The sequence below is a fragment of the Pantherophis guttatus genome, chromosome 1 (genome assembly GCF_059756535.1).
Source record: "Pantherophis guttatus breed Tessera chromosome 1, ASM5975653v1, whole genome shotgun sequence".
NCBI lineage: Eukaryota > Metazoa > Chordata > Lepidosauria > Squamata > Colubridae > Pantherophis > Pantherophis guttatus.
The window spans coordinates 286213030-286230856 of record NC_142063.1 but is presented as its reverse complement, the minus strand read 5'-3'; the positions used below and the strand labels follow the sequence as shown (position 1 = coordinate 286230856).

Below are 17827 nucleotides of genomic sequence, written 5' to 3'. Positions count from 1 at the left end.
CATGTTACAATCTTAATTTTCAACTCCCACTTTTCTCCTGCAGCAGTTTTTGTAAAGATTTCTGAAAACCTAACTCTTGGCAAAAGAATGTCCTGTTTACTGTATGCACTTTGCAAATCTGCACTTTCTTACTGTATATGATTTGATTACAGAAAACAGGGTCCCGTCCCTTTTTTCTGAGGAACAGATTAGAGTGGTGACCTCATCCTTTTAATCAAACGAACAATCTTCCTAGGAAAGCCCAGAAGACATAAATAATTTCCTTATTTGGTTAGTAAAGCATAAGACTTTCAATCTTCCTTTAATTCCAATAACATAGGATCCCCTCTGCAAAATTTCTAAATTAAAGCATTAGGTTTTTGTAGATATTCTTATAAATAGTTGTTTTGTGCTTGTTAATCAAAAATGAGACCACAATTTTGAGATCTTATCTATACAGTACAAACTCCCCTTTTGCACAAATTACTTAACTATGCAAGTTGGACATTTGGAGAAAGATGAAACTGTAGGTTAGATGGGAATATTTACCCTATTACCCCCGACCCTATTCAATCAACATAGGATGGATAGCATTGCCTGAAAGGATATTCTATTCAACATTACTGCAGCGACTTAGTAGTAAGAAGTGATCTACAAAGTCATGTATTTCCTGTGTAGATATTTTATTGCACTCTGATACCTTCAGAATATTAAAGCTACTAGCAAAAAAGAGAGCGAGAGATATTTTTAGCCAAGGACAAGTCAGAGGCATGACTGGAAACAACACTCAGAAATAACATTTTCCTTCAATTAAGCCACATTGTTTGTTGTACATAGATATTGCTCTTAAAGCTTGGAGTGCAAGGCATGTAGTGATCTGATCTATGCTTACAACTTCAACAGTAGCCTAGCCCATTCACCAAGCTCTGTCAGAACAACATCCTTAGTTGCAAAGGAACAGAAAATATTCTGAAATAGAAGGCTATGTTTGCAATATGTTGATGTGCTCATTTACTATGTATAAAACATAAAATTCAAGAGACACTTTAGTTTTGCTTTAAAAAAAATATTTTTGTTGTTAAAAATCTCCAAGTCTAGTGGAGATAAATAAAAAAAATATAGGAAGGCATACCATTAAGCACACTTCACTATTTCTATATTAGTTTTTAAAACTTGAAATTAATAAATCCAGAAAGACTGTTCTTACATTGGAAGTGGGGAAGGGGGCGACTCTCTCCAGTGTGGTCATTGGTAAAGATGTTTTCCAACCATTTTGTACCTAGGATTTTGTACAAATCTAGCAGGACAGGCTGCTTAGTTGAGTTCTAATGACTTGGATGATTAGCTTTTCTAATGTAATAGCAAAAGAACAGAAGCCTCAATATGGAGCACATCTGTTTCTGGTACAGTTTATGAACTGCAGGGACTCTCAATGCAGTCCCATCATCCCTTGGAAGAAACAGAGCTTGTAAGCTGAGTATTATGCCTCTGCCTCTGTTGAGTTCCTTCATGAAGTGAAAATAGTGGCTCTTCGTGACAGCTGAGTTTCTTAGTCACCTTGGCAAATGCCTGATTTCACCAACCTTTGGCACCACTTCAGAGTGTCACTGCATTACTTTAGAAAGCATTGTGTTGAAAGTTGAATTAGGGATACAATTCCCTTTGTAACTTTCTCACAGGAGAAAAGCAAAGTAGTAGATGCAGAACTTTGCAGCAGAGAGAGTGAGGTTTTCTTGCAAGATCAAAATCAGCCATAGCCAGTGAAGAGGAAAATACTAATTGTTCAGGAGAAATAATTGAACTGCAATCCTGCCTCTTGCTAACTCCAAAGGCTTGATAAGCTCAATAAAATCACTAAAACATGCATGCAGTGAATGAACAAACATGCATCTGTGCCCCCTCACTCGCTTTTCCCCAGTTCCTAAAATGCTATCAAGACCTATGCTAACAGCAGGAAATAGCCTGCTTCCTGAAGAAGCTTTGACACATAAATCTGAGAGAACATAAATCACAGGATATTGTTGGGTCTGTTGCCAAGAGGAAGAAGAAAGCAGGTTCTGGACTGGATGCGGTGGCAAAGAATGGATAGGGTTGATGGGCCGTCCTATGTCTGTAGATCTGACATATGGAAGGCACTCAGGATAGCCCAGTCCCATCTGGTCATCTTTATGAAGTTCCATCATTGCATTAGCCGCACATTGTGAATGTCAGCCACTGTGGAGAAAAGAAAGCAACAAAGAAACTCAGAATGATACACGAGGCTATAATCTGCTCTATTTTTCAGAATTATGTAGGAATCATATAGATATATAGACCTCCAAATGTCTTTCCTTTTTCCTTGGATATAGAAATATAGAAATATCTCCTTCGATATTTCATGACTATCTCAAGAGTAAAGTACTCAAAACAAAACTAAGCTTTCTCTCAAGCCTTTCTCTCCTACAATTCAATGATAACACTATTATCTACAAAAACAGGTCTAAACCTTGGTTTTTTTCCTTCTAATCTAATCTCTTCTAATTTGCTCATTTTTTCTGCCATATCCATATGATGTCCAAGAGACTCTAAAAATAAAAAGTGGAAATTAAAAATAAATAAAAACAGTCTTAACTTCCTTACCTCACCAAGGTTCATCACAGCACTCCCAGAGCCTTCTGGATCCAAACTACGGAAGAATCCTGATTTTTTTTTAAAAAAAGAGAGAGAGATTTTTAAAGGAAGAGTTTTTATTCCAGCTTTATCATCAACTAGTCCCTCAAAGGAGCTCACACATCAAACCTTGGACAGTCAAAGGAACAGATAAGCACTAAAAGAAATGACTTGATTTTGGTAATGAGCTAATTTACCTCAGTAGCTTGACAGAGCCCCATCTGGGGAGCTAAAGTGGCTGTGCTATATCAATACCTATGGAGGTTTAAATGAATTGTATAATCAGCTGATTTTAAAATTCATTTATACCTCAATAGGATTTCCTTCCTTCCTTCCTTCCTTCCTTCCTTCCTTCCTTCCTTCCTTCCTTCCTTCCTTCCTTCCTTCCTTCCTTCCTTCCTTCCCTCCCTCCCTCCCTCCCTCCCTATTTCACAGTTTATGGATTTGGTGTAGCAAAGCTGTTTTTTTTTTACCGTCAAATTGCAAGAATAAAGCAGAAATTCACACATGATGCTTAGAGATGAACCTACATGAAATGAGGCTTATTAATTGCCTCTGGAGGTGGCTGCCTTATCAGGCTCTTCACTGTAAGTACTTACTGAACATAGTTTCCAGCTTGACTAGACAGCAGACAAAGTTATCAAAGTCCACACCCATTGATTCATCAGCATAGCGTGCCACTATCACTTGATGCAACTTGTTGTCCAGTTTAAAACCTAAAGATTTAGAAATGGAACATTAACCTTGACAGAGTGAAAGTCATGAGGCCTACTAGAAGAGATTCAGGAAATGATTTAAAAACTCAGGAAAGTTGAAAAACATTAGGTATAAGCTCATTAGATGACATATCTTTAGAAGGAGTCTAGAATCACCTAGTTGCTGGAAATTATATATATTTATAATACAGAAGCAGGTGCTATGAGTGAATTCCTGCTAGAGGCAAATCCTACCATGTTTGGAAAAAATGCAGTGGAAATACTAACTTATTGATCTGCATGTATTTGCAGTAAGAAATCACATTAGAGGGTTTGTTTGTTTTTTTTAACCACAAAAGCAAATACTCCTTGGAGTGAGTAAAGAGACTCCAGGATAGATGCTTTCTCTCAGAATCTTTCTTAGGGAAATCATATCTTAAAATGCACAATAGAGGGGAAAGGATGTGTCTATCTTGCTCCTTCAGGGAAAAGCTCTCTAATAATGAGAGTTTTAACTCTCTTTAACACCATGAGTTATATTATTAAGTGAGGTTTTCCTTGGAGGAGCAAGATTGAGTTGTAGAAAGGAGTCCCTTTCATTTAATTGAAGAAGCAATTATTAGATTACCGTATTTTTCGGAGTATATGACCCACCTTAGTTTTTGGGGAGGAAAATAAGAAAAAAGCTGACTGGTGGGTGGACTGGCCTCCAGGAATACCCCCAATCAGCTGTTCCCAGAGGTGAATTTTAGCAACAGGTTCCTTGGTTGTGAGCTCTGTGCCTTGCTTTTTTTTTTTTTTTTTTTTTTGCTTTTTTTTCTGCCTCTGAAACTTCTGAAACTGTTTCAGAAAAAACTTTCTTTTCTTGCCTCTGAAACAGAGTTTCAGAAAAAAAGCCTCTGAAGCTCTGTTTGGGGGCTTCTTTTCTGAAGCTTCATTTATGATGCTTTTTTCAGCCTCTGAAACCTCAGTTTGAGAAGCTGGCATTCAGAGTATAAGATGCATCCAGATTTTCACCCTCTTTTTTGGGAGAAAAAGGTGCATCTTATAGTCAAAAAAATATGGTTGCTGTTAAGAGATTAAGGCATGCTGATTGGGGACTTGAACTCTCAAGGCACCGTCCTCAGTATTAGAGGAGCTAAAAATTCTCTTCTGGATCATGTCTAGCTAAAAATAGAATTCGGAGGACCAAACTTACAGCTTTCCATTGAATCATAAAAGCCACTAAGTCTGGATTACTGTTGACACTTCCGGAAGATAAAAAGGGGAAAGGCAAAGCCACACCCCATTCTTAGAGGTATCTGAATGCTCAAGGCTTTTTCATTAAAAAGTTGTACAGTCAAGGGCAGGAGAAGCTCCACAGGCATAGCACAATGTTTATTTTATTTCTTTTTGTTTCCAAACGATGTAAACGAATTGGGCGATTCTGGCAGGAGCAGAAATGATTGTACTATCTGGAGCAGAGGTGGGTTTCAGCAGGTTCTGACCAGTTCTGGAGAACCGGTAGTAAAAATTCTGACTGGCCCCACCCCCATCTATTCTCTGCCTCCCAAGTCCCAGCAGATTGGGAGGAAATGGGGGTTTTGCAGTAACCTTCCCCTGGATTGGAGAGGGAATGGAGATTTTACAGTATCTTTTCCCTGCCACGCCCACCAAGCCACACCCACAGAACCGGTAGTAGAATTTTTTGAAACCCACCACTGATCTGGAGCTTTGCATGGTAAGTTCAACAACACGAATAACGTATTTTTATTCATCACAGAACTGCAATTCCCATTAATGTTCTCAAATTCAAAGATGTCCAAATCAGAACGTGAAAGTAGCATTAGCCTCAGTGGCCAAGCACTTTTCCAAAGTTCTTGTAGCTAATCTGGGAGGCTGGAACCCAACCCATATTATTGATTAGCTTTATTTTCCATGCCTGAGAAAGGGATTTCATTCTCCTTTCACCCTCCATTGATCGTATTTTGCCGGGAATAACAGAACAATTGAACAAATCCATTATTCAGCATAAATGAAAATTCAAAATATGCCGCATAATTAACTTGTCAGTCTCTTCGGCTGATAAAGATTCCTACACCTACTAAGTCAGCTTATTCTAACCATCCCTTCCAGACTTACCAGTTGATTCCAAGGCCAGACGCATCTCATAAGAGCTCATAGTTCCTGATTTATCCAGGTCATGCTGGCGAAATACATTCTGCCCCACACATAAACAAAAAAACCAAAAAAGTGCTTAAGATTATTTTTCCCATACTGTCTTGTCATCTTTGAACACCACCCTTCCACCAAAAGCTTTGTTGACCACACACATATACAACATATCTTTCTTACCAGCCAGTTCCTGATTTTGTTCCACAAAATCTGAAATTCTACAAGACCCAGACGAGCACTGCCGTCTTTCTGAAGAGCAAAATAGTCAAGGAGAGAACTTCAAAAGGTAAAGAGAACATCCTATAATCTGAAAGTCTGGGGAAAATATTGGTAAATTGATGGGAAAATAGTGCTCTACCTCTTTATGATACCCAGAACATCCATACAAAACCCATAAATAATGTTGGCAGGATTACGGGCTTTCCATGTTCATCCAATAAACACAGAAAAATACCTTAGAATGCAATTGACTATACAGTACAGCAAGAGCACTTAGAGAAGCACTATACCACTTCATAGTACTTTACAGCCCTCTCTAAGCGGTTTTACAGAGTCAGTATATTGGCCCCAACAATCTGGGTCCTCATTTTACCGATCTCGGAAGGATGGAAGGCCTGAATCAACCTTGAGCCTGGTGAGATTCGATCTGCCAAATTGCAGGCAGGTGGCAGTCAGTAAAAGTAGCCTGTAGTACTGCACTCTAACCACTGAGCCACCGTGGCTGATCTAGACAACTAAGTTAAAGTCTAGAGTTATTATTTCAATAGGCTCTTCTCAAACCAGGAGGAAAATAAAATAGCAGCAAGTAGTTATTGGTAAGAAAAATGTGATGCCTAGCTAAAGCTACTTGGCAATCATTGTTGTCCATGAAGGGTCTTGAGTCAACACAATGACAAGTAGATTAATCTCATAGTTTAATTCCATTTATTTGTTCAGAATTTTTTCTCCCCAGTGATCAACTCTTGTTTCCTTGTGCTACATTAACACTTCTATGGAAGAAAAAAAAATCTGAATAAGCTAACAGAAGTAAAGATAAGGTTATTTTTTTCAAATGAGGTCTGTAATTGATCTCCATAACTTTCCACCCACAACATTTGTAAAGCCTTACAACTGGTGCTAGAATGAATAGTTTTGTGAGCAGAGTATCAAGAGAATATACAAAACATGAATAAACTCTAGTACAGTATCATAAACCATCTTAACACATTTCTGGACCGCTTATCAGGCTGGACAAACTCTACACGGGGACAAAATAAGCGATATACTAGCTTAAATGGATCTGGATAATTTGCAATTCAGAATAATGTAGAAGCCCAGGTATTTTTCAACATGGGATAAGCTATGTAGAATATATTTTGCTTGTCTGTTTTATTACAACCAGGAAATCCCTCTCATTTATAGCAGAGAGGATACATCCATCAGATTGACCATGTTGCGACAAGAATCCATGCTGAATCCATCAGTCTTCAGATCTTTGTCTAAAGAAAGGTAGAAAAAGAGCCACAGTTATAGAGGAAACTATTTCTAAGGTAACACTTGGAATACATATATGGAAAGGAAGACGTAACAGTATGATCCCCTATAATTCTGGATTGACTAAACTTGATTGACTACTTACGTCTAGCAATGACTCTATTCAAAATAGTTCTGAGTTCAAACACACTGATTTCCATGTCCTGGAATAATGGAGAACAGAGAATTAATTGCTTATAATAGTTCAAAGGTATTAAAAATCCCATTTTCTTCTGAAAGTAGATTACTAATAATTTTTCACACGTTGACACTACCTAGCACAGTCTACAAATCACAGGTGGTATTCAGCAGGTTCTGACCAGTTCTGGAGAACCGGTAGCAGAAATTTTGACGAGTTCAAAGACTGGTAAATACCACCTCTGACTGGCCCCGCCCCCATCTATTCTCTGCCTCCTGAGTCCCAGCTGATTGGGAGGAAATGGGGATTTTGCAGTAACCTTCCACTGGAGTGGGGAGGAAATGGAGATTTTACAGTATCCTTCCTCTGCCATGCCCATCAAGCCACGCCCACAGAACCGGTAGTAAAAATTTTTGAATCCCACCACTGCTACAAATATGTGTCAAGGGATGGCTGCAACACTACTGAGGAAGATCGTAACATTGGATACAGTCATGGGAATTCTGAGTGTGGAACTCTGCAGTCAATATAGTTTATTCCAACCCCAAACCACTTTTTAAAAAATTTATATTGTGATATATGAATTTTTAATAAGCATTTGTTTTACTTTCCCAAGCTTTTGATGATAGAGACGTGCTTTTAAGTCTCACTTTATCCCCACAATATCCTATGAACCAAATTAAGCTCAGAGAAGATTACCTGAAGGCAGTTATATCAAAGAGGTCTTTGATTTAAGTGTACAGATGGTCCTTGACTTACAACCACAATCGACCCCAAAATTTTGGTTGTTAAGTGAGATATATGTTAAATGAGTTTTGCCCCATTTTATGACCTTTCTTGCCGCAGATGTTAAGTGAATCATTGCAGATGATAAATTAAGTAATCCAGGTGTTAAGTGAATCACTGCAGATGATAAATTAGTAATCTGGTGGTTAAGTGAATTGCTCCCCATTGATTTTGTTTGTCAGAAGGCAGTAAAAGGTCATCACATGACCTTGGGACACAGCAATGGTCATAAATATGAACCAGTTGCCAAGCATCTGAATTTTGATCACATGATCAGGGGGATGCTGCAAAGATTGTACCTGTGAAAAATGGTCATAAGTCACTTTTTTCAGTGCCATTATAATTTTTAATGGTCACTAAAGAAGTTGTTGTAAGTCGAGGACTACCTGTATTACTTCTTCTACTATATTGGTTTAAATGGCAATGGCCTTAAAGCCTCCTTAATATTATGCTAGTCACAGCAGCTAGCTCTTATTTTCCATACTACTCATCTATACGACACCTGTAGAAGAAAGAATTCATAGGAAAGCTAAGGCACAATACTTACCTCTCCTGCAAGCTGCTGGAACATGTTCCTGAAATTTTCATCTACATCATCCTCAGATATTTCTTCCTGAAGAAACAAAAAATAGGACCTGATTAAGCAATCCACATACTACTTTTGGGCACATTAGATGTAATGTAGGAGGCACAAAGAATAACCTGACTCATCTATGTGCTCCTTACTTCCCAAATGCTGGCTATGGTCCCGTGATTAATTCAAGTCCCTCAAATGTGAGTTTGGTTAGAGAGCCAGTTTGATGTAGTAGTTAAGGTTCCAGGCTAGAAACCAGGTGCCACTGAGTTCTAGTCCTGCCTTAGACATGAAAGTCGGCTGGGTGATTTGGGGCCAGTCAGTTAGTTAATTCCTATTGCAACCACTGGAGCAACACTCTAAAAAAAAGCAGACCATGACTTGTGAAAAAATGCTAGGAAGAAAAAAAAAATGTCAGGAAATCCAGACAGCCAAGGGGAGGGAAGCTCCACCGACAGCAGAGCTACAGCAATTCTGAATCCCCTTTGATGCAAGGGAAATTCTGGGCTTGGATGAGACAGTGAGATCCAATCAAGCTCAATCCTTTCTTTGCTTATACCTAATGGAGGAAATCTTGCCAAACTAAAGCTATAAGTTTCCAAGCTGAAGAAATTCTAGGGTATGGTTGCCCAAAAACCTCTCCTTCTCATCCTCCCTCTTTGGGACTCTTGCAGTCTCTTAATCCAGGTCTCTCTCTGGGATAGCTCTGTGTTGCCAAAATGCTCTCTCTCTCTGCTCCTGCAGGTGTACATTCCATCACAGAAATTGATACTTTAAAGCTTCTTTTCCCCTCTCAATTAAAAGGAATAACATAAAGGCTTGTTGGGTCACGATTGGATCCACACATGTGCCAGGGGATTATATGGGTACTGCAGGGGATTAAGCAATACTTGAATATTTCTACATTAAACAATACTTGGCTAAAACAATTCTTGGAATCTTCTAGAAATGTCTACAATATATAAACTTAAACTGAGGATATGTTCTATCCTCCCAACGTTAAAATCAACTTAGAACCTTCTTACACCCATTACCAAGGGGTCTCCAACCTTGGCAAGTTTAAGACTTGTGGATTCAACTCCCAGAATTCCTCAGCCAGCAAAGCTGGCAAAGCAAAGCTGCTGAGGAATTCTAGGAGTTGAAGTCCACAAGTCTTAAACTTGCCAAGGTTGGAGACCCTGACCTGGATCACCTTGTTTCTGTTCTTTCTTATTTTTCCTTCTACCCAAGCCTATTTTAACATGAAGCGAGCCTTCAGGTTTGTTTTTTTTTTTAAAGGCAAACTAAAGTATGGAAACATGCGAATTGGAAGCAAGAGTTACCAAGTTTGTTTTAAACCATCTGCCAATCTTACGGCTTTTAAAAACCCTCTACAGAACAGCTCTTTCTCAACCTGTTGTGCCTGTGAAGTGGGTTGAATTTCAAAGCCATGATGCACGAAGGTTATGAGAACTCGAGTCCAAACCGTTTGGCAGACACTGCATTGAAGAAGGCAAGAACAATGAAAGAAATAGGTAGTTCAACTTCACCTCATCTGGTAGATCTGCGGAGATCTCATCATCAAGCACTCTAAAAAAGAAAGAATACTTAGATACACCAATGCTCCTGCAAAAATGAGAAGACATGGAAAACATTCTATTCCTACTGCCTTCTATTCAGAGATGGATGCATCTGAAGTCTGTTGTGTTACTATGTGCCCAGCGCCTTATTTTTCGTCCAAGGAAACTCTTAATACCCCAGGAGATTTTCAGACAGAAGGCACAAAGCCTAAAGGTTACTTAGGCTTTGTAGGCAGGTGTGCTATTCAGCAGGTTCTAACAGGTTCTGGAGAACTGGCAGCAGAAATTTTGAGTAGTTCAGACAACCGGCAAATACCATCTCTGGCTGGCCCCAGAGTGGGGTGGGAATGGAGATTTTGCAACATCCTTCCCCCAGGAGAGGGAAGGGAATGGGGATTTTGCAGTATCCTTCCCCCAGGATTGGGCAGGGAATGGGGATTTTGCAGTATCCTTCCCCTGGAGTGGGGTGGGAATGGGGATTTTGCAGTATTCTTCCCCTGGAGTGGGGGGAGAATGGGGATTTTGCAGTATCCTTCCCCTGGAGTGGGGTGGGAATGGGGATTTTGCAGTATTCTTCCCCTGGAGTGGGGAGGGAATGGGGATTTTGCAGTATCCTTCCCCTGGAGTGGGGAGGGAATGGGGATTTTGCAGTATCCTTCCCCTGGAGTGGGATGGGAATGGGGATTTTGCAGTATCCTTCCCCGGAGTGGGGAGAGAATGGGGATTTTGCAGTATCCTTTCCCCAGGAGTGGGGAGGAAATGGGGATTTTGCAGTATCCTTCCCCTGCCATGCCCACCAAGCCACGCCCACAGAACCGGTAGTAAAAAAAACTGAATTCCACCACTGCTTATAGGTTTCTGGGGGGAAAAAAACCCTAATATTAGAGGAAGGTCACAAAGCACGGACTCACTCTGTGTCTGACTGTTTCTCTGTGAAGACACGCAGGATGAAGTCTGCCTCTTTGTTAGGCTCAAAGGTAGAGGGAACTATGATGTATTCACCAGGTGGCAGGCGAATGTGATTGCTCACTTCTCGCAAGTTGATAAAGGTCTCTGAACGTGCTTGAGATTGGTTCCTCAGAAAAAAGTCCTTCTTCAGATGAACGCTTTGACAGCCCTGGGCCTGGGAGAGAAGCAGTTCAGGTATTCTATAGTGCTGTTCAACCGTCAAAGTACCAGCCATATATGTGTGTGTGTATAACCACACTCACACACAGCTCAAAAGCATAAAGGAGAAGATACAAGTCAAAACACTTTTCTTGAAATAAAAAAGGTACATACACACCCAATTATTATTATTATTTTTTACAGAGGCAGGCTTCTATACCCCTTTAATAACAACTGACTCTTTTAAGTTTCAGAAGATATACAGCATTGTGTATCTTAATACGCTGTAGCCATCAAAGTATTTGTGGCAAATTATGATGGTTTCAAGTAAGAGGAAAGCACCCTCTTATGAGAGATGACTGTTTGCATCTCAACCTATTTCAGTCAGCCATTTTCCACCTTCACAAACAGTTCAAATAATGGATTGGTAGAGCTCAGGGTATACCTCTTCAGGAACCTGTGGGGGGGAGGGGGGAGGAAGAGAGAGAGAGGGAGAAAGATTAGGAACAAATTTCTGTAAGCTTTGCTGAGGAATAGGAAAATCAGAAAACCAACTGGTGTTACCTCATAGACAGCAAAGCCAATGGTGTGCATGTCTCCTCCAGCGTGGCGTTCTTTTCTTCGATGTTTTTGCATCAGAGCCACTAAGAAGCTGCATGCCAGTTCATCATCATCCGGGTCGTCATCTTCTTCTAAAAGCTTGATTTTGAATTGTGGATTAATCCAGAACGTAGCTGCAAGACGAAGGGATAAGTGTAGTGAATCTCAGTACCAAACCTAGATAGCATCACTTGAAATGAGTAAGATCCAGGAAGAAGCCAAGTCAAGGAATAAAAATCAATGGAGGAAAAGAGAGCTGACTTTCAGACTTCTACCCTCTCAATAGGGTCAAGATGGTCAATCTTTTTAATCTAATTACATGTGATGTACAGGTAATCCTCGAATTACGAATATAATGGAGCCTGCCAATTATATTTGTAACCTGAGGATTCGTTGGAATGAATCACATCAAACAAATGTGATCACTCCCTGCCATGCCAGGTGACTTACCTTGTGAAGATCTAGCAAGCTGTCTCCTCTCCAGCCTCTCCGCTACTGTTTTTGCCCACTTGCAGTCTCAATGTGAAAAGCGTTTGCAAGCTGACAAGATTTTGGTGCAGCAAAATCGCATTGCTTCAAGCCTCCCATTGGCTTGCAAATGTTTTTCACGCTGAGATTGGAAGCTTCTGGGGGCCGTGATCTCATGCAAGATTAACGGCCCCAAGAAGCTTCCAGTCTCGGCGTGAAAAATGTTTGCAAGCTAACGAGACTTCTGCTACCACAGTCTTGTTGGCTTGCAAACACTCTTCAGCTGGATCTGGTGTAGGCCTTGGTTCATCGAGAATAGAGGCCTAAAGATCTCACATGATCTTGCACTACTTTAGGCCTCTGTTTGCACGAATGCACTGAAGCAGGCAAAGGAACTGACAGCTCGCTAGATCGTCACAAGATAAGTGAGTCTCCACAGGCCCAGTTCCTGTGGAGACCTGATGGGGAAGTGGGGTGGGAGGAATAGGAAGGGCAAATGTTACAGTGCCTCTGTGGTCATTCGTGTGAACGATTGACATGGTGCTGTAACATTCATAATTTCAGGATTGTGTCGTAAGTACTTGGGAAGTTATGTAGTAACTTCGAACGGCACTAAGTGAACTGTTGTAACACAAGGATTATATGTAGTATATAGTTATCCATCAAGTATGAGACAGAGAAGACAGAGGAGTAAGTAGAGAAAATCTCTATTACCTGGATGGTTTCTGCAGCCTCCAGCTGTACTGCCCCGTCGCCAGGTCCCCTCAAATAATGTAGTGTGCCATTTCTTTGTATCCTCCACTGTCAGAGCATCTGGGCTGAGATTACAGATCTCAAGTCTAGAAAACTCACGCATAAAGTCTCGAAAAGCCATCCTGAAGGAGCAGAAGGCATAGTAAGAACAATATCAAAAGCAGGTATGATGGTCACAGTGCTACTTTACAGCAGAAGAAAATAATCAGTACAACTACTCTAAAACTGTAATAATAGTTCTGCTGGACCAGGTCAAAGCCCATCTTAGTCCCTCATTTGCTTTTTCACACTAGCCAAACAGGTGCCTCCTGGGAGCTCGCAAGCAGGAAGTAGAAATGTAACTTATTTCAAAATTATTCCCTTGCAATAGGTTTTGGGAAGCTTAATACAGGATACTTGCATGCAGTGTGAAACAGCATTTCTTTGATCTGTTTTAGATTTCCTTCCATGCAGGCACCTGGTTTCCCTGAAAAACTATCCCGCTTATATTTTCCAAGCCATGTGTGATTTTATATAGTTTAATCAAGTTGCCTTTATTCCAAACGAAAGAATTTCAAGCATTCTAGTCTGTCTTTGTAAAGTATCCAAGTCTCCTTATTGCTTTAGCTACTCTTACATACATCTTCCAGCTCTATTGTATCTTTTTCAAATACAGTGATCAGAATGTATTCTAAATCAGATAAGAACATAGATTTGCATACTGTTGACTGTTTAATTGCTTTTCTAATATACCTAGCATGGAATTCACTTTTCACAGCTGCTGCTTACTCATTCTACTCATGGGATACTTTCCCTGCAGACAGTTCAGTTCCTATCAGGGTTTTTTTTATTTCTCCAACATGCACTTTATTTACGGGAACAGCATTTATTATATGATTGATCATTCAACCTATTTTAAAAAGATGGTCCTGGAGCTTTTCACAATCAATTTGGATATTTATCACCTGAACAGTTTAGTATCATCCACATAATGGATGATACTGGACCAATACATAGACAACAAGATGAGGAGTGCCTCCATCCATATGTGTGAAGACGCTCTGAACATTAAAAAGCTGATGATGCAGGATTTACTTGGCAGTCTGCTTTTCCTTCACAAAACTCATTTGCTGTCATTAATGGTTGGCTGCAGTTCAGCCAGATGTTTAGGCTAAATTTGGCATTTTTGTCTACTTCTATTTAAAGGTATTTGTATTTCACAATTTTTCTCCAGTCTTTTTTCTTATCTCCTGTTGTCGTCACATACTGCCACATCCACTATCCAGATGTGTTTTGTCTTTTATCAACAGTTGTAAAATCTGGGATGTGAGATACAGATGCTTGTCTGTGTGACTTCTAAAGTCTCAGAGCACTTTAATTTCTTCATTTTCTATTACTATTTACTCCTATTATTTTTAGATACGATTATCCAATCATGAGGCGGGGAGTTGAATGCCTTATTATATTGTATCAATACAACCTATATTCAAGTTGGTCTTCCTTCTCTTGCAGTTTTCTAAAATCATCTTGTCAATTAGCTCTTTTGTTCCTCTGCCTTTTGGGCAGTTTCCTTTCTGCTCAGGGGGAAAGAGCTTGTTTTCAATCGATGCTGTTGCTACCACACCAGTCAGCAATTTGAAAGTTATCAGTAAGCAGGTACCGTATTTTTCAGAGTATAGGACGCACCTTTCCCCCCCCAAAAAAGAGGGTGAAAATCTGGGTGGGTACTCTGAATGTAGCCCCACCCAGCTTCTCAAACAGAGGTTTCAGAGGCAGAAAAAAACATCAGAAACGAAGCTTCAGAAAAAAAGCTTTAGAAACAGAGCTTCAGAGGCTTTTTTCTGAAGCTGTTTCGGAGGCTTTCAGAGGCAGAAAAAAAGTTTTTTCTGAAACAGTTTCAAAAGTTTCAGAGGCAGAAAAAAAAGCAAAAAAAAAAAGCAAGGCACAGAGCTCACAACCAACGAACCTGTTGCTAAAATTCACCTCTGGGAACAGCTGATTGGGGGTATTCCTGAAGGCCAATCCACCCACCAATCAGCTTTTTTCTTATTTTCCTCCCCAAAACTAAGGTGTGTCTTATATTCTGGTGTGTCTTATACACCGAAAAATACAGTAATTGGCTTGTTAAGTAGGTTTGCCAGATGTTAACCAACCAGTTGTTTCAACCTAAAATCATTCAGTTTTGTTTCACCTGGAGCTGACCAATTCTACATCTTCCCTGTTCTTTTCTCTACCATATCTAGTATTATTAGAAGTTCAGATGTGGGTTTCAGCAGGTTCTGACTAGTTCTGGAGAACCGGTAGTGGAAATTTTGAGTAGTTCGGAGAACCAGTAGTAAAAATTCTGAGTGGCCCGTCCCCATCTATTCTGTGCTTCCCAAGTCCCAGCTGATTGGGAGGAAATGGGGATTTTGCAGTAACCTTTCCCTGGAGTGGGGAGGGAATGGAGATTTTACAGTATCCTTCCCCTGCCACGCCCACCAAGCCACACCCACAGAACCGGTAGTAAAAAATTTTGAAACCCACCACTGTATAAGTTATTTTCTTTTGGCTTCACTGGAGCAGAGTCTTTATTGATGGATTGGTAAAAACATTTCTGATTCAACTGAAATTGGAGATTCTGCTTATAATGTGCATTTCCAACTTTGTATCTACTGACATTCTTGGCTATAGCTGTTATTTGCTATTCTACTGTTTCTGGTGCTTCCTTGTTTCTAGGTGGTACTTCTTGATCAGGTATTCTTTGGGCTTCTTATTCTTCAACTTCTTTTCTTTCATCCATTCGAGTCTGCTAGCATCTGATCTTGGCATGCTGATTTTATTTTCCATTTTGGTGCATTGATTGGTATTTTTTCTTCTTTGATGATTTTGGCATCCTAGGGGTTCAGTTGCAGCTGCAACTGTGCTGTATATCAGCTGCTTTGCTTCTTGTAATCAGCTGGCACTTATATTTGATATTGCACTATTGACATCTTTAATATTTGAGCTATGTGTTTCTTTGGAACAAGTTTCAATGCAGGCAACCTTATTCTGTTGCTTTTATGCTGTTTTCTGTGCTCAGTTATTCTTTACTTCAATTCTTCTTTTTTAGTTAGAGAACTTTGTTCTTTTGGAGAAGGCAGAAAACAGTTCAATAGCTATGCTGGCTTCCTCTACTGCATTAGTGGATGTAACATAAAGATATTTTAAGAAGCAATTATTCAGTCTTGACTTCTGCTGTACATGTTGCCAAAGTTTTGGGAATGCTTAAGACACATGCTTAGTGTACAGCACACAGAATTGGCCCCTAGATTTTGGAACTTACCAGAATTCACCATCTTCCATCTTCAGTTGTAATTCATCCTTCTCGTCAGGATCTACTTCGTTCCATTCAGAAGAGCTAAAATGGCAGCAAAAAGGCAATTATGCTGTTTTCCCTGTACTGCTGCTCTACTTCCAATTTTAGCTGTGAACATTACTACTAAAGAATAGCAAAGGGCTAATTTAAAGAGTTGCAAGCTCAGTAATATGCTGTAGTATATATTTTGTAAGAAAAAAAAAGTCAATTTTAGGCATTTTCAAATAGAATTGGAAAAGATTCTTGCCTAAAGAGTCAATGTCATTCAAGTCTCTCCTTTCTAAAAAATGTATTTAAAATTTACAATCACATATACAAACTGCTGGTATCAGAGACCATTGGACTGGAAATAACATAATAGGACCAAGTCACTCTCATGACGTGTGTGAAAGAGGACATTTACAAAGTCTGCAGATGACACAAAACTAGGAAAGCTGATTAATACTCTAGATGTAGAAAATCCCAAAACATTCAGATAAGCTGAAGCAGTCAGCTGTAATTAATACAATTATATTTAACTGAAAAAAAAATGTAAAATTCTACTTCTATGTAGGAAAAAATGTTCATCTAGGACCGTGATGGCAAACCTATGGCACGGGTGCCACAGGTGGCACACGTAGCCATATCAGTGGGCACGTGAGCATTGCCGTAGCTCAGCTCCAGGGCACATGCATGCACTGGCCAGATTTATGGGCCTTCCGGTCCCGCTGGAAATTGGGAAATGGGCTGCTTCCCGCCTGCGGAGGATCTCCGGGGTGGGTGGGGAAGGCCGTTTTTGCCCTCCCCAGGCTCCTAGAAAGCCTCTGGAGCCTGGGGAGGGTGAAAAACGGGCCCACCGGGCCATCACGTGTGAAAAGCAGGGGGGAGGTGTACGCACATGCGTGGGGCGCATTGAATTATGGGTGTGGGCATGCATGTGGGTGACCTCTCCGCGCTCCCCCCGCTTTTGGTACGTGACGGCAAAAAGGTTAGCCATCTAGGATGAAGGTTTGGTTGGCAACAGTACATGTGAAAGGGATTTTGCTGTACTTATTGTCTGTAAATTAAATGTGAACCAGCAGTGTGGTGCAATAACTAAAAAGGCAAGTGCTGTCTTGGGGGAGTGGAGCATTAACAGAACCCAGATCATAGCAAGTAATTGTTTCAATCTACCCAAATCAGATCCCATTTGGCATACGGTGTCCAATTCTGGGCACCGTAACTTCAAAAAGGACAGTTGGAGGCTTACCAGGATGGTGAATGGTCTGAGAAACAAGCCCTATGTGGAAGACTTAAAGGAAATGGGTATGTTTAGCCAACATAAACTGAAGGGAGGTATGGCAGAGGTCTTCATATATATGTGGGGTTATCACACAGAAGGAACAGACTTACTCTTTTATTGTCCCAAAGGGCAGGACGGTCACCAAAAGTTAAAATTTCAAGGAATAAGGCTAGCTATCAGGAAGCATTTCTTGACTATACAAGATGTCAGTCAGCTGCCAAATGGAGTGGTGTGTTCTTTACTATGAACTTTCAAACATGGTCATTTGTCAAAGA

At 40.2% G+C, this 17827-nt stretch overlaps 1 protein-coding gene across 1 annotated transcript in view; it reads right to left on the bottom strand.

Moving 5' to 3' along the window:
- Positions 1-645: 645 nt before the first annotated feature.
- CAPN11 (calpain 11) overlaps positions 646-17827 on the bottom strand; it is a 56950-nt gene continuing 39768 nt past the window's right edge. Inside the window, exons 9-22 of the mRNA XM_034428073.3 lie at positions 16259-16333; positions 12937-13097; positions 11719-11888; positions 11600-11611; positions 10959-11170; positions 10018-10057; positions 8462-8527; positions 7096-7153; positions 6891-6955; positions 5658-5726; positions 5445-5523; positions 3228-3344; positions 2599-2657; positions 646-2193 (exon numbers count right to left, since the gene is read on the bottom strand). Coding sequence (XP_034283964.1) covers positions 2167-2193; positions 2599-2657; positions 3228-3344; positions 5445-5523; positions 5658-5726; positions 6891-6955; positions 7096-7153; positions 8462-8527; positions 10018-10057; positions 10959-11170; positions 11600-11611; positions 11719-11888; positions 12937-13097; positions 16259-16333 — 1210 coding nt within the window. The 3' untranslated portion in view covers positions 646-2166. The remainder of the gene's footprint in view (positions 2194-2598; positions 2658-3227; positions 3345-5444; positions 5524-5657; positions 5727-6890; positions 6956-7095; positions 7154-8461; positions 8528-10017; positions 10058-10958; positions 11171-11599; positions 11612-11718; positions 11889-12936; positions 13098-16258; positions 16334-17827) is intronic.